This window comes from Chlamydotis macqueenii, chromosome 2, assembly GCF_036417535.1.
Source record: "Chlamydotis macqueenii isolate bChlMac1 chromosome 2, bChlMac1.mat, whole genome shotgun sequence".
Classification (NCBI taxonomy): Eukaryota; Metazoa; Chordata; class Aves; order Otidiformes; family Otididae; genus Chlamydotis; species Chlamydotis macqueenii.
Genome location: NC_141557.1, coordinates 159,818,089 through 159,832,037, shown reverse-complemented (window position 1 = coordinate 159,832,037; position 13,949 = coordinate 159,818,089). Strand labels below are relative to the sequence as shown.

Here is a 13,949-nt window from a genome sequence, read left to right as displayed (position 1 = left end):
CTAGACGGGAAACGGGAGATAGAATCAAACTGTTAAGTAGCCTTTAATAGTTAGGCCTTCATGTCATGAAAGAAGAATTTTTTTCATAATAAATGTGAAGCCTGTTAGCGTAGAACAGGGATAATTACAAGTACAAAAACGGGAGCTGTATGAAGGAGCAGCTGCAGCCACAATTTAGTAAAAAGCATGTTAAAGTCTGTTATGTTAATCTAACATTCTTTTTTTTTTTTGTAAAGTCAATTGAGATGAAAAATAGAAATAAAGATATATGTTGCCTAAAGCTGCTTATCATTATATGACAAGCGGTATCATCTATATGTAGTTGGTATTTTTAAAATCCTGTTGAAGTTTATGTAAAAAAAAAATATATATATATATTTAAGCCCACAAGTGGGATGGAGTAGATGAGGTTAAATACAAAGCTGTAGCAGAACTGTATGAACTGAGATCTCTCTACTCATTATCTCTTGCTGGCAATCAGAAAACAGATGTCTGGGTTCTTAATCTGGAGGACTGAGATGTTGTGTGTCCCACATTGGCCACACAGTGCGGCCGAGGAGGGAAGGGAAGGAGTTGTGTGTAAAGGAAGGAGTAGGGCTGTGTGTAAAACTGTTTGTATATTCCAATTTGCAGTGCTTATTGTCATGTTTATAGGTACCCGTAGTTGACCATGGCATTTAATCTGTTTGCTTGCTGTTAAATTTTGCTCTAGTGAGCAATTTTGCTGTCTCAGTTAAACACAAGATAGGCTTTATTAACAAATTTTAGTAAGAGTTGTGTTCTGTTGTATTCTGCGTAAGAATTTCTTCTGAATTTATTACACACAGCCCTGTCCCAAAGGCTACTCTACAGCTCCCTTTAATGATGAATTGAACCAGATTATCGCAGCCACGTGCTGCGGTGCTGTTCAGATGAGTAATACTGGAGGGATGTAGGGTGCTTCATTTTTGAACACGCCATTTCTCTCTCAAATGCTTAATGTTAAACTAATCTATTCCTTGTCAAACTGTCTTTGCATGTTATTTAGATGGTAATGGCGTATTAGATTTGTTTAACTGTGTGGGATGATAAACCGCATATAATTTGCATTTGAGAGGAAATGCATCAAAGGAATTAACATTTATGAAAGTTTCATCATCTTTGAGCTTACTGTCATTGCACAGATGCCAGCGTTCACTGCTGCGCGTGGACGTTCTCCTCTTAGCTGAGGATTTTTTTAGTACGTTTTGTGAGATTTTATACTACTTGTCTTTGGAGAGCTTTAAAAATACTCAGTTTTATTGTATTGACTTAAACGTTGGCTTTCTTCTTGCGCTGTTAGGTAGCAGTAAATATGTGCTGTGTATCTCAGGCTTGCTAACAGCTTTTCTTTTTTTTGCCAAATGTGAGAATTCCAGATGTGTTTCTGTTTCTGTTCAGAGCATGCAGTCATGGAAAGCTTTCCTTCATGCTCGTTTCAGAGGCAGATAAGGGTGCTTGTTTAGAAGAGACTGTAACCTCTTAAGTTTAGAGGAAGCAAGTCAGTAACACTTTTGAGAGGCAGGGATGTAAGTTATTTTCCTATTTATGTTTTTCTTTTACTTTTTCCTTTTTCTCATGCAAGTTTTCTGCTACTACTATACAACCAGTTCACAGTCATGCACCATTTGGTGTACTTGGTTGTATAATGGTCTCCTGCGCTAACGTATCTCGGGCACCTTCTCAGGCATCGTTCTTAAAGCTAATATTTAGTTGTAGAGATACATACACACATCAACATGCTTACTGAGGTGAGAATCATGAGAAGTCCTTTCCTTTGTGTTGTGTCTACTCAGTTCTAATTGATGTTTTATTGGAATTTACCATTTTCTTGTTGTTCCCTTCTCACCTGACTACGTGCTATAGGAATGTTTTTTCAATGTTCTTTAAATTATTAAAACATGTACAAAGAGCAGATTTTATTCTCAAAACTTCTCTGTACCCAAGCCAACATTTTGAATAATACACTTTCCACACCAGATACCTGTTGGAAATGCAATATCCTTTTCAGTTTAAACTCAAGATACTGCTGGGCCACATTTGCTGTGGTTAGCATTTTCATGGTACTGTGTTACTCTGAGATTGTCAAGGACCTTACTATCATCTGCTGTATTGCATGTGCTAGGTAGAAACCAAAAGAAAGCAAAACGAAAGCCAAAACAGCACCCTGAAAAAGAGCAATATGGTATTGCCCAACGTTTTTTGTGTTAATGCTGTGTGTGTTTTTGTTTCAGGAAAGATGTTGGTTTAAGAAGGTTTTTTCCGAAGAGTTTACTAGATTCAGTGAAGGTAATTATAGTTCCAGTCAATTGTATACTACTTTAAAAAAAAACAAAAAGTGTCAGAAATCTGAAAATGGCGTTATCATTTTCACTGTGTGGTTGTAAGGGGATTGCTGTGCACTTGAGCTGGCAGAACCGAGACAGCAATGATTTTCGTCGCCTTGCTGAGCTGCTGTGAGAATGGACAAAAGTTCAAAACAAGTCATCATCCACTGGTATCAAATAACTTTTTTTTTTTTTTGCCTTTTTTCCTAAAAGAGAAATGAGACTTCTGGAGAAAGAGGAAGGGGACGTGTAAGAAAAAAAGCATATTTTTAGTGGCAGCTCAATAAGCCATATTCTGCCTTCATTACTCAAGACTCTGTCCAACTCATTCAAGGAAGATTTACAGTAATTTCCACTTATGTTAATCCTAGTTAAGACTATAAACGTTAGTCTCATCTCGCTTCCACTGAAGTTCCTATGTTCCTAGAGTAAGAAATGCAAATTTTTCTCAACATATTTTGAAAGGAGGAGTTAAGAACGGTTACCAAGTATTTTTACTTGGTAAATACTTCTGGCCATCTTGATATGAATGTTGGTCTTACCATTCATATGAGACAGTATAAATCATAAACTGGTATTTTAGAGCTGGTTTTGGTAAGCAGTGGTGGTTTTATAAAAATAATTGAATTCAACTTCAGATTTAGAAAGTTTCTGCATTGTGGTTTAAATGGATAAACAGGAAAGGTCTATCTTGAAGGGGCTTTGTTTCAAAAGACTTCTGAAAATCAGTAGCTAATGAAGTCAAGTGGATTTAAGTAATCCCTCTGCATTTTAATTTAAGCAATTATCTGAAACTGTATTCTGTGCTAATGGGAGAAATTGTGGTAAAAGGCTCCAGACATAAAAGAATGAATAACCAGCTCGAAAATTGTATTACGGAGCCAGAAAACTGACCAACAAAGGAAACTGCTCTTTAGAAATCATGGAGTGGAGAGAATAGCAGAAAGAAGTAGCGAGAAGTGCCAGAAGGCGAAGCTGAGCAGAAGCTTGCAAAGACATGAAAAAAAAGGTTGGACACATGAAGAGCAAAAACCGGGGAAGAAAAAATGAGTCTGCTTTTTAATGAAAATGAAATCCTTATTGAAAATAATCTAGGATTGGTTCAAATGGTTACATGACTCTGTCACATTGTGAAGACCAGTGATTTTAAATTGGCAGGCAAAGGAGGGCTCCTGATGGCCATGAAATAGAAAATGAATTATTTCTCTCTGTTAGTGAGGTAAAGCTTGGAGTGGAATGCAGCGGTAATCAAATTTGTCGATGCTATACGTTTAGGAAATGCCAGCAATACAGAAGATATCGCTCTATGTGTAGGAAGACCAGAAGAGTGGAAAAATGAAAATAAAAATATTTAACAATGCAAAGTGTGAGGTGTTACACAGGGATTTAAAACCAGGAGGTTCAGCGATATTTGGGGAGCTCAGAAAATAAATAAAGCAAGGTCTGGAGTTTAAAGATGTATGTATATTAGCTGATCACAGAGCGTCTGTAAGAAATAGTGCTGTAAAAGAAAGCAAGTGCTGTCTCAGGTGTCTAGTTCAGGAAGAAATAAGTCGGCGTAATGCAAATACGGAGAAAACGTTACAGATCTTCCATTTTTGTTACTTCACTAGAGAAGAATAAGAAACCTTCCTGCGCTGAGCTTAGTAAATGGTGCCTCTAAGTTGACATGACTGCTAAGCCGTGCTCTCTCTGTGCAGCTGTATCAAGTATGTTCACAGGAGAAAAAAAATTACTTAACCAACAATTTTGGGGTGGGGAGGGTGCAGGAAAATGGATGTAAGCCAGGTTGTGTTCAGTCGGCATATTAGGAGTCTTCCCTGTTACTCTAAAGCATGCCTGGAGCAAAAGCGGAGGAAAAAAAAAAAACCAAAACATTCTTAATAAGTATTTTAAGATCAGATTTTCAGTACATTTCCCTTGAAGTCATTTGCAGACATTTCGCATAAATGACTCTCTTCTGTTATGGAAGAGGTGTGTTTTTCTAACTGACCGTCTATGTTTACACATGATTAATGATCTCAAAGTGAAGAGTAACTCTTCTTCGTGGGCTTAAAAGAGCCAAATGACATCTGCCATTGTGCATGGAAGTCAAGGTGGTGCTGAAACAGGCCGGGAGAGCGAACCATGAGCAGAATAAAGTATCTTCCAACAACTGAGTGGCTGGAATACTTGGGACAATTTAAGATAGCAGATTTTTTTCTCCTTTTTTAGTGTCTTGCTCCTGGTGTTTGCCAGATGTTCAGTTAGGGCTGAGATCTTCCATTCCCTTCATTGATTTTATAACATGATAAGTTTATGTGCTGGGTTCAGCACATAAAGGCTGACTAAAAATGAATGCCTAATCTGACTGGAAGTGCTAACAACTAAAGGAAGTTTATATTTGTGTAGTGCCTGGAGCGTTACAGACAACATCAAAGAATAAAGTGCTGTTACAATAGGACACTCGGATATATTTTGGTAGAGGAACAATGGTAATTCCTGTCTTAACCTTGAAATACTGCAAAAATAAGCATGGTTTTGCCTTTTATCATTGGTGGTTGAAAGATATATTAGAAATGGGTAATTAATAAGGTTTTTTAAACCCATTCCGTCACTTGTAGACACGAGTCAAGCTTTGGTGAAGAGAAAAAGAACAGATGTGTTTATGGTTCTGACATTTTGGCACTGTGTGATGTCAGCAGTGATGGAAAACCAGTGGCTCACCTGGCTCTACACGACTTAGAAAGTGCGCTTGTGCTCTTAGGATTGGGACAGACGAGGACAGGGCGTTGCACTTCTGTCTGGATGAATTCTAATGTCCAGAAACAGATGTTTTCATTACGGATTCTTGATTGCTTGTTCAGTTTTGGGGGCACATGAAAAAGATTGCTTCTCAGATTCTGTTTTTATTATGATAAGAGCGGCAGCCTTCCCAGATGATACGTTATATACAGGCAGGTACTTCACTTCTCATAAGTCTTAGTTTAGTTATCTTTTTTTAAAAAAGAAAAAACAAACCAACAAATGAAAGCCTGCTTGTATCCTCTACGAATGTTCTTTTTAAGGATTTGTAATTAAGTGTCTGCTCTGTCCCAAATGTGGAGAGGATGATTTGTGCTGCTCTAAGTGGTTATTTCTACCCTGGAAACAGTTAATAAAATGTTACGCAGTGTATTTAAAATAATTTAATTTCAATTTACTTTTTAAATTATTTTTAGTTTACTATTTAATTTTTTTTTCTCTTATATGGAAATTACTTTGCATATTATCAGACTTCAGGAATCCTATGGATAGTCTAAGAGACTGTGTGCAGAGATTAAGCTGGAGCTACAGCGGGGTTGTTACTGCCGGATAAGAGAACGGTGATTTAAGCTTAAAATCTGTGAAGGTGTAGGTTGCTGTGTTTGTGTATTGGTACACAGTTAAGAAGTTGGGACAATTGAGGAATCTCGAAAAAATAGTTCCGATGAAAGTTAACATGTTGACTTCTATTGCCATTTATTCAAAACATAATTAGTTAGATGTTCCCGCTAAAATATATAGCAGAAATAGTTAGGATAGTTAGGAGGCAAAAGTTACTTATGTTTTGAAGCTTCTTTTTTCTTTTCTTGAGAATTGTCTGCATCTCATTGATGAAGAAACTGATACTGAGTGACTGAAACTCTTAAAATGCACCATCACTGACTACATTTAAAATAATTGATCTTTAAATATTTTAATACACAGGCCAAAACACTACGAAAATTAATCCAACAAACATTTCGACAATTTGCCAACCTCAACAGAGAAGAAAGTATTTTGAAATTCTTTGAGATCCTCTCTCCGGTGTACAGATTTGACAAGGAATGCTTCAAGTGTGCTCTCGGTGTAAGTAGAGGAACGCGACGGTCACCAGAACACACGCTGTAGTTATGAGTCTAACGTAGTTCTGCAACTAATTGCTTGTGTTGTGTAGTTGTGTATATCAATAAAATATATTTATTGATTTTGATATTTATCAGCTTTCTCAGTTGACTTTTAAAAATGCACCATTCATTATTATTAGGGTGAGAGTTGTACGTTATTAAATATTTTAATTGGTGCTTCAGTTGTGAAAGTTACGCAGTTTTCAACCTGATTTTCTGAGTAAGAGGCACTTCTCAGCTGCTTCTGTTTGTAAATTTTCCTCTAATGCCTTTTAATCTCTAATGCCTTTTAATCTCTACCAATTTCAAACACATTTTGAGAAAGAGCCTCAGGTCTGCAAGCTTTGTGAAAATAGACACTCAAGTGGAAATTAGAACATGAACGTCAATGTCCACAGAAGAGAAGAGGAAATATAGGAAATATGTAGTTTTCATGTAGACTTAAGATAAAATGCATGGAAATACATTTTGAGTAGCACAGATCCCCAGGAAACCAGTCATGAGGAGTTCTGCTACTTATAGAATTACTTGATTTAAATATGTTTTTAACTGAAGAGTGCAAAAGCTTCTAGAGATTAATTACTAAAAATTGTAATTATGACATTGGAGGGTAGTGTTCCATAGCAAGGTCTTGTCTTATGGTTGAAACTTTGCCCTGTCTTTCTCCTTTGATGCTGAAGTCAAGCTGGATTATTTCGGTGGAACTGGCAATTGGCCCAGAAGAAGGAATAAGTTATCTTACGGACAAGGGCGCAAATGTAAGTCTACTTCTGTTTTCTTTTCTCAGTTACCGTCTTAACAACCATCACCTGGTGTGAACTGAACTTCCCACAGAGGGGAATGACAAGACTAATCTTTGAGTTAAACACAGAAGAGCTGGGAAATTCAGGATATACAGCTGTAACTCAGATAATTAACACATGATTTGGGGTTGGAGAAATTGCACTTGGGTTAAGCAGATAGATGGTGTCAGCTGAATTTGTTGGCTTTTGTACCCAGTGAAGTGCTTATTTAAGGGATTTGAAGCATTAATGGTGACTTTTTAACAGTGAAATGTACAAATTATTCGAAATTATTCTCCCCTTTCTTAGAATGCTTGAATGAAAAGCTTGTTTAGTCAGTGAATGTTTAGCATTTGTGCAGTCATTGCTGATTTATTTGCTTTATTTCGTACCCCTAGCAGCCTTTTCATTACCTGATATTGACTGTATTACCGTATTTCCTGTGCACCTCCATGGTGCAAGGGAGTTAAATTTGGACGGGTTCTTCTAGCAAAATGTTTGGGACCTTCACAGTCACGACTTAAGTTGAGCCCATGTCCAACTTCTGTTGAAATTAATTCAAAGGTGGTGCAAAGGCTGGAGATCAGGAATACATAGCCAGATAAGAACGTACCTTGTCCTGCAGTTGGGAGGAATGTTAGGTGTGCTGTGAGAGCAGATACCGCGTAGTTAACCTGGTGAGTTTTTTTGTCTTGACCTCCAAGAGGTTTCCACGATGTGCCTGGAGTTACTCAACAGTGACCTCTGTAGGCAAGCTTGGGGCTTGGTTTCATTTTGCAAATCCTGTGGATGTTTGTATATGTTATTAGCTAAAGCCTGACAAAACTGTAGAAGGAAACAGAGGAACAGATTTCTAGAAGTGTAAGTTGGAGATCAAAGTCTGTATGTGCTTTTGCAACATTAAGAATAATGGCAAAGTATTACGCGGTCATTTTGAAATTTTCTCCGCTTTTTCCATTGCCTTTCTGCAGCCAACTCATCTAGCAGACTTTAATCAAGTACAAACTATTCAGTATTCAAACAGTGAAGACAAGGACAGAAAAGGGATGTTGCAACTCAAGATAGCAGGTGCACCTGAGGTATGATGTTGACAGTGTGATCAACTGACTAGCTTTCCTTTTCCTGGGAAGGGGTGGGGATTAGTTTGTTAATGAAGATATTCTGTATATTGTATTTTTTTTTTCTGGTCTATAACTTCATTCTGGGTTTTTCTACTATCAGCATAGTTACAGTGTACTAAAAGTATGCTTCACTTCTGCATGTGCGTGTTTAAGCTGGGAATTGCCTGTCTGCATACGTGTGCAAAGACTTCACTTCTTGTTAAACTCTTGCTCCTCCTGTAGTTACAGCCCGTGCATTCCAGGCATTTTGCAGTTGTTTGATTTTTCTTGTTCTTTAAGAGGAAAGGGAAGCTGAGTGTGAGCAGTCAGATACTAGTCAGATATTTTTATTTTCAAAATAGATTTAGAGCTCATTATATGGTTTAGGTTTTGCATCTGGTGCTTGTATACTGTGATACGTATGTATATGATGTTATGTCCTAAAGAGGAAATGGAACAATTTCACTTTTGTGAAAAGGGGAAATATGAAAGAGAGAAAATTTTTTCCCTCATATTACATGGAGGCAGAGCTGGAAGTGAAACCAAATCTTTTCCTTGCTCCGGTGCACTGGAAAACAGTAACTGTGGTAGAGAAGGACTGAGGGCGGGTTTGCAAATCTGTGCAGGAAGTGATGAATGTTGGTGGTATTAAAAGTACCTGATTTCCTTTTCCACTATCTGTCTTTTTTTTTAATTTTATTTTTATCTTTTTTAAAATTCGGAAGTTTAGTTTTTAGGGCAAATAATAGATTGCTGCAAAAGAGTGGAAAAAAGATACCTGGGAGAGTTTTAAGGAATAAGCAGCTTCCTCAGAACTGTCAGAATTATAGCCGTAAAAGTTGTAGCAGTTGTAATGAGCAGTGGTTGGCTGAGAGTTCAGCTAGCAAGCCACTTAATAAGCCCAGATGAGTATTATATTTGGATGGAGGGTTTTGTCAGCTGTGCTTTCTGAACCTCATGTTTTAAATTCACTACATAAGAGGTGTAGCAAGAATCTGATGGTTCTTTGCTCACCCACATTTTTTTCTGTTTACTGTTTACGTGTGTAAAGTTCTGATGCAATGACACAGCTGTTCTACTCAGTGTTTGCAACTACAATAATACCTCTTTGTCCGTGCCTTGTTTTTTCCCTTCTCCAGCCTCTGACAGTGACAGCACCATCCTTAACCATTGCAGAGAACATGGCTGACCTGATAGACGGATATTGCCGGCTGGTGAATGGAGCTACGCAGTCTTTTATTATCAGGCCACAGAAAGGTAAGAAGCTATTTCGTTCTGGTGGTTGCTATTCTCATATCTACTGGTAGATTATTTGGCACTTGAATAGAAGACACAAAATAGCAGCAAACCCCTCACTTGGAGCTCTTGTCTTTCAAAGAGGAACCGTGAGGTATTGTGATGAGAAACACTGATAGAGTAAATATCACTCCATCAAAAAACACCTAATGGCTGATAATTTAGATTGGTTTTCAGTAATCACTGCTTTACACTATTCTACCTGAAGTAGTAGATGTAAATAAATTGTGAATAAAAGCACTCCTAACAAGGATGTGTTATCTTAACATGAGATTCCCTAATGTACAAGTAGAAGTTCAGAGAAGCTGATTGGAATGCACTTGGATAAGGTTCTGACCAGTGATTATTTTTTAAAACTTCTGCCTTCCTCTTAGATACTCAAAATGTCTCTTGTTTAAAAAATAAAAGCTTCTAGGGAAGTCTTATGAGCCTTACTTGTAAAACGGAACTAAAGCAGAGATCTGTTTTGTAGTGTTGATCAGTTGGTTTTGTAGCAACCCACAAGCTGGAAGCAGTGAGACCAGGGTGCAGGTACACCTAGCTTTAAAGAGAGAATTTTAATTAAATTTTATTAGCGTTCCTAATTTCAGCCAGCTTTAATTAATGGAAAACACCTAAGCTGCTTAAGACTGGAAATTTCTATCCTCTTGTACTAATCTTTGCTTCTGGAAGTTAATCCAACAATTTTGGTTTCTAAAAGGATGAATAAAATTGTTTCCTTCCTTTGTAATAGAAGAATATACACAAACCATCCCAGAAGCTCTCTGGTCTGAAGCTGAGTCCCCGTTTAGCTACATTTTTGCTTTTTTGTGCCACTGGTTTTCCCTAGTCCGTAGTTGTTCATTACGTAACACTCTTGACGTAGTTCACAGGTCCATCCTCTCTGTGTGTGGCTCTGAAGTCTGCCTGTACCCTTCTGTTGTAAAAAAAAAAAAAAAAAAGAACAAAACTTTGTCGTTCAGTAATGAAGAAATGTGATTGTAGGGTTTTAGACGTTTTGATAGCATTTGCTATTATTGAAATTATTCTTAAATTTGCTTGTTTCTTACTTCTGACCCTTGGCGTATGTGGTTAACCTTTAGCCCCAACACAAGCAGCTTTGTTAGAATTTGTGTTAGTAATGCAAATGTACCCCCGTACAAAGGAAAGCCTTCCCTCAACGCAAGCTCGGCTCTTCTAGCCAGCCTGATGCGCAGCTCAGTGATGATGAACTGCTGGCAAAAGGATAAGCTAGCGTCAGTGATAACGCTGGTTTATTGTTCTAAAAATAGAATTGGCCTCACAAACGAAGATTTTCATTTCGCTAGTCTAGTTCTGTACCTGTGAGCAGTTGTCTTTTGTGCCTCCTCTTTTCTGAAAAACCGTAGTTTGGGGTTTGTTACAATCCTTATTATTCACTCCCAAAACTTTCCTTCTAATGCCTGGTGGATGGGCTGTTTTTCAGCCTGAACTAGAGTAGCCAAAGTTGAGCTTTTAAAACTTTTTCATGTCTTAACACGTTGCCTCTCCCCACCTCTCAGACGTACTAAGCTAACGGAAGACTCAGTCCTCTCCTTTTTCTTTAGCACAAAGGTAGAGTAAATCCAATTCTTGCCACTTCTGCACTGGTGATATTTCAGAAATGGGGTCCGTTAAGTCTGCATTGCCAGTGCTGTCACTGGCTTGTTCCTCTACTAGAATGACTTTCCTTTCCTTTTCTTATCTGTACATGAATGCTCTTAACTCCACAAAATACCACAGCCCGATGATTTCCAATTCTGTCGTAGAATCATAGAATGGTTTGGGTTGGAAGGCACCTTCAAAGGTCATCTAGTCCAACCCCCCTGCAAGGAACAGGGACATCTCCAACCACATCAGGTTGCTCAGAGCCTCATCCAGCCTGGCCTTGAATTTTTCCAGGGATGGGGCATCCACCACCTCTCTGGGCAACCTGGGCCAGTGTTCTACACCTTCAGTGTAAAAAATTCTTTCCTAATATCTAATCTAAATCTACCTCCCTCTGTTTTGAAACCATTACCCCAACAGCAGCGACCGCAGGCAGTTGAGGCCTTCGTCCAGTCTTAGCTCTGTTTGCCCAGAGTGCCACCTTCCAGTGCAGTGCATTGTGACATTGACTGTGCGCGCTCAGGCGTGTTTCCATTTCTCAGCCAAACCCTACTCTGCTGCCCTCTGTGCTGTTCTTGCTCGAGCAAGGGAACAGCTCCTAGTCAAAATCTCTGTGATTTACCGTGTTCTCTTCAATACTTGTCCCACGATGCATACAAGCAACTGCCATCCAAGATTACCGGAGCACACGGGTCCTGACTTACTGCTGCTGTAGGTGGCAATAAGAATTTGACCCGCTCTTGTCTGCACTTTCCCTTCCTAATTCCTGTCTTCTCTGATCTGACTTCCTTATCATTCAGCTGTTACATCTTCTAGACTCGCTACGCTCTGTTAAGGGCAAGATCCCTGATTTTCCTCTGTGTTGCACAGTACTAGGCACAGCTCCGCCCTGTGCTGTGGTTTGCTGGTAGGCATGAATGCAAAATAAATCGATGCGTTTAGTGCAGTGTGTTTATTTGTGTGGTACCCGTGTTGGTGCGTCTTAGCACAGAGCAAACGAGCAGTGATTGAGTTAAAGGGATACTGTATAGCACTTTGGGAACACTCCTCTTCGTGCAAACATTGTGAGAAGCCCTCCCATTAAAATAAATAGTGGAGTTCTTCTGTCTGAGGTTTCTTTTTTTGAAGTTCATAGCAATACTTAACATATTAATTAAACATTTCATAGAAGAGCTGCCACCACCATGACCTGCATTCCTAGATCCCTCCTGCAGTGAGCTTTGATTATACAAGGCACATCAGAAACAAATCCTGTAGCAACCGTCGACCCAACAAATGTTTTCTCTCCTCTGAGCTTTCCCGTCCCCTCTTTGTTGTAAATTTACATATTTATTGCAAGCCTCCTCATAAATTATCCTTCTTGATTACGAAAAGAACCTGTGTTTTTGTGATTTTATCTGTCTCACTATCCGTTAATAATCCAGTTTCTCTTAATTTGATGAGAACACTTGGTAATGTTTAAGACCTGGAGAGCGTTTAGCATATTTCCATTCAGTTTGGTTTATTTTTCATAAATATTTTGGCATATAGGTCCCTTTAGACCAGTGTGGAAACTTTAAATTTAATATTTGTGTTTCCATTGTCACACTTAACCCTTGCAGGCCAAGAGCACAAATGGAGCAACTGATAAAAGCTTAAACTGATATTAAGTAGCTATTTACTGATTGGACTATGCACTACGTAGCTTTCTTGTGATCTAAGTCTAGTGGCTGAATTTTTATCTATTAAACACTTTAAGCAAGCTTTATAGGTAGTTTGTCAAAACTCTTATAAAAGGCTAAAACGACTCTGGAAAAAAACACCCGAGCAACTGAAATAGTTATCTGATTGTCGTTCCTTTGTTCCAGAATTCACCTTTACATTGAAACATTTCCTTTGAATATAAAAGGATTACAGCTAAATGAAAACTCAGAATTTTAAGTTTCAAAATATGAAAATGAAATAATCCATGAAGTTCTCCAAATAACACAAATTAACTGTGAGCACCGTTTTCATTTTAACAGACGGCAACGTGTATTCTCGTTGTTACGATACTGTTACCACTTTGACTAATTTGACCCCTCGCTGATTTTGCTTTCACAATCATTTCAGTCAAGTGAGAACAGTTTACATTGTGGTAAATCAAAATAGTTCAGAGCTCTTTTCACATCTCCTGGAGCCAGGGGTGACAGGAGTGGTGGAAGGTACGGGGTGTACGCACCCAGGTTTTGGCAGTGGCGGGGCTGCAGGGGTGGCCACTGTGGGAACAGACCGGCTCGCAGCCTCCACACCATTCCGCTCCTTCCTCTGTGACACAGACACTTGGTAATTATCATTACACACATTCATCACGACTTTGACATCAACAAAAATTCCCAATATTCATTATCACAAAAGGTTTTTTTTTTAAAAAAACAGTGTGTACACAATAGGAATCCTCTGCATGTCCCATCACCACTCGACAATGACAAATTCCCAGCACCAGCATCCAAGCTCCACACAATTGTTGCACTCCCTGTTGTTTTTCAGGCTGACTTTTGGCCGCTGCCTCTTTCAGTTGCTGTTGCTGCCTTGGGCTCCTGAAGCCCCACGCCTGGCACCAAAAAGATGGGTAAGCCCTGGCCAGCAGCCACCCTCAGCTGCTTGCTCACAACCCATCCTCAGTAAGACAAGGGGTGAGAAACAGTATGAGAAAATTCGTGGGTCCACCCCAGCCCCTCTGGGCCGCTGCTCCCTCCTCACACCTCTCCCTGCTCCAGCGCGGGCCCTTCCCCGGGCTGCAGCCCTGCAGGGACACCCTGCTCCTGCCTGGGCTCTCCAGGGCCGCAGCTCCTGCAGGAAATATCCCCCGGCTGCTGCCTTGGGCCCTTTCCCAAACCAGTTTTCCCCCTCCTGGTGCCCCCAGCCTGGCTGAGGGGCTCAGCTGTGTCCTGCGGTGGGGCTGTCGGAGCCGGC

The 13,949-nt window shown here is 39.3% G+C and overlaps 1 protein-coding gene across 5 annotated transcripts in view; it reads left to right on the top strand.

The window, feature by feature from the left end:
• The window catches only part of PTK2 (protein tyrosine kinase 2), a 211,110-nt gene that overhangs the window by 127,429 nt on the left and 69,732 nt on the right, over positions 1-13,949 (top strand). For all 5 annotated transcript variants that reach the window (XM_086741328.1, XM_086741324.1, XM_086741326.1 and 2 more), the window contains 5 exons: positions 2,253-2,307; positions 6,054-6,194; positions 6,913-6,990; positions 7,986-8,093; positions 9,254-9,371. In XM_086741328.1, the coding sequence (XP_086597454.1) occupies positions 2,253-2,307; positions 6,054-6,194; positions 6,913-6,990; positions 7,986-8,093; positions 9,254-9,371 (500 nt within the window). The remainder of the gene's footprint in view (positions 1-2,252; positions 2,308-6,053; positions 6,195-6,912; positions 6,991-7,985; positions 8,094-9,253; positions 9,372-13,949) is intronic.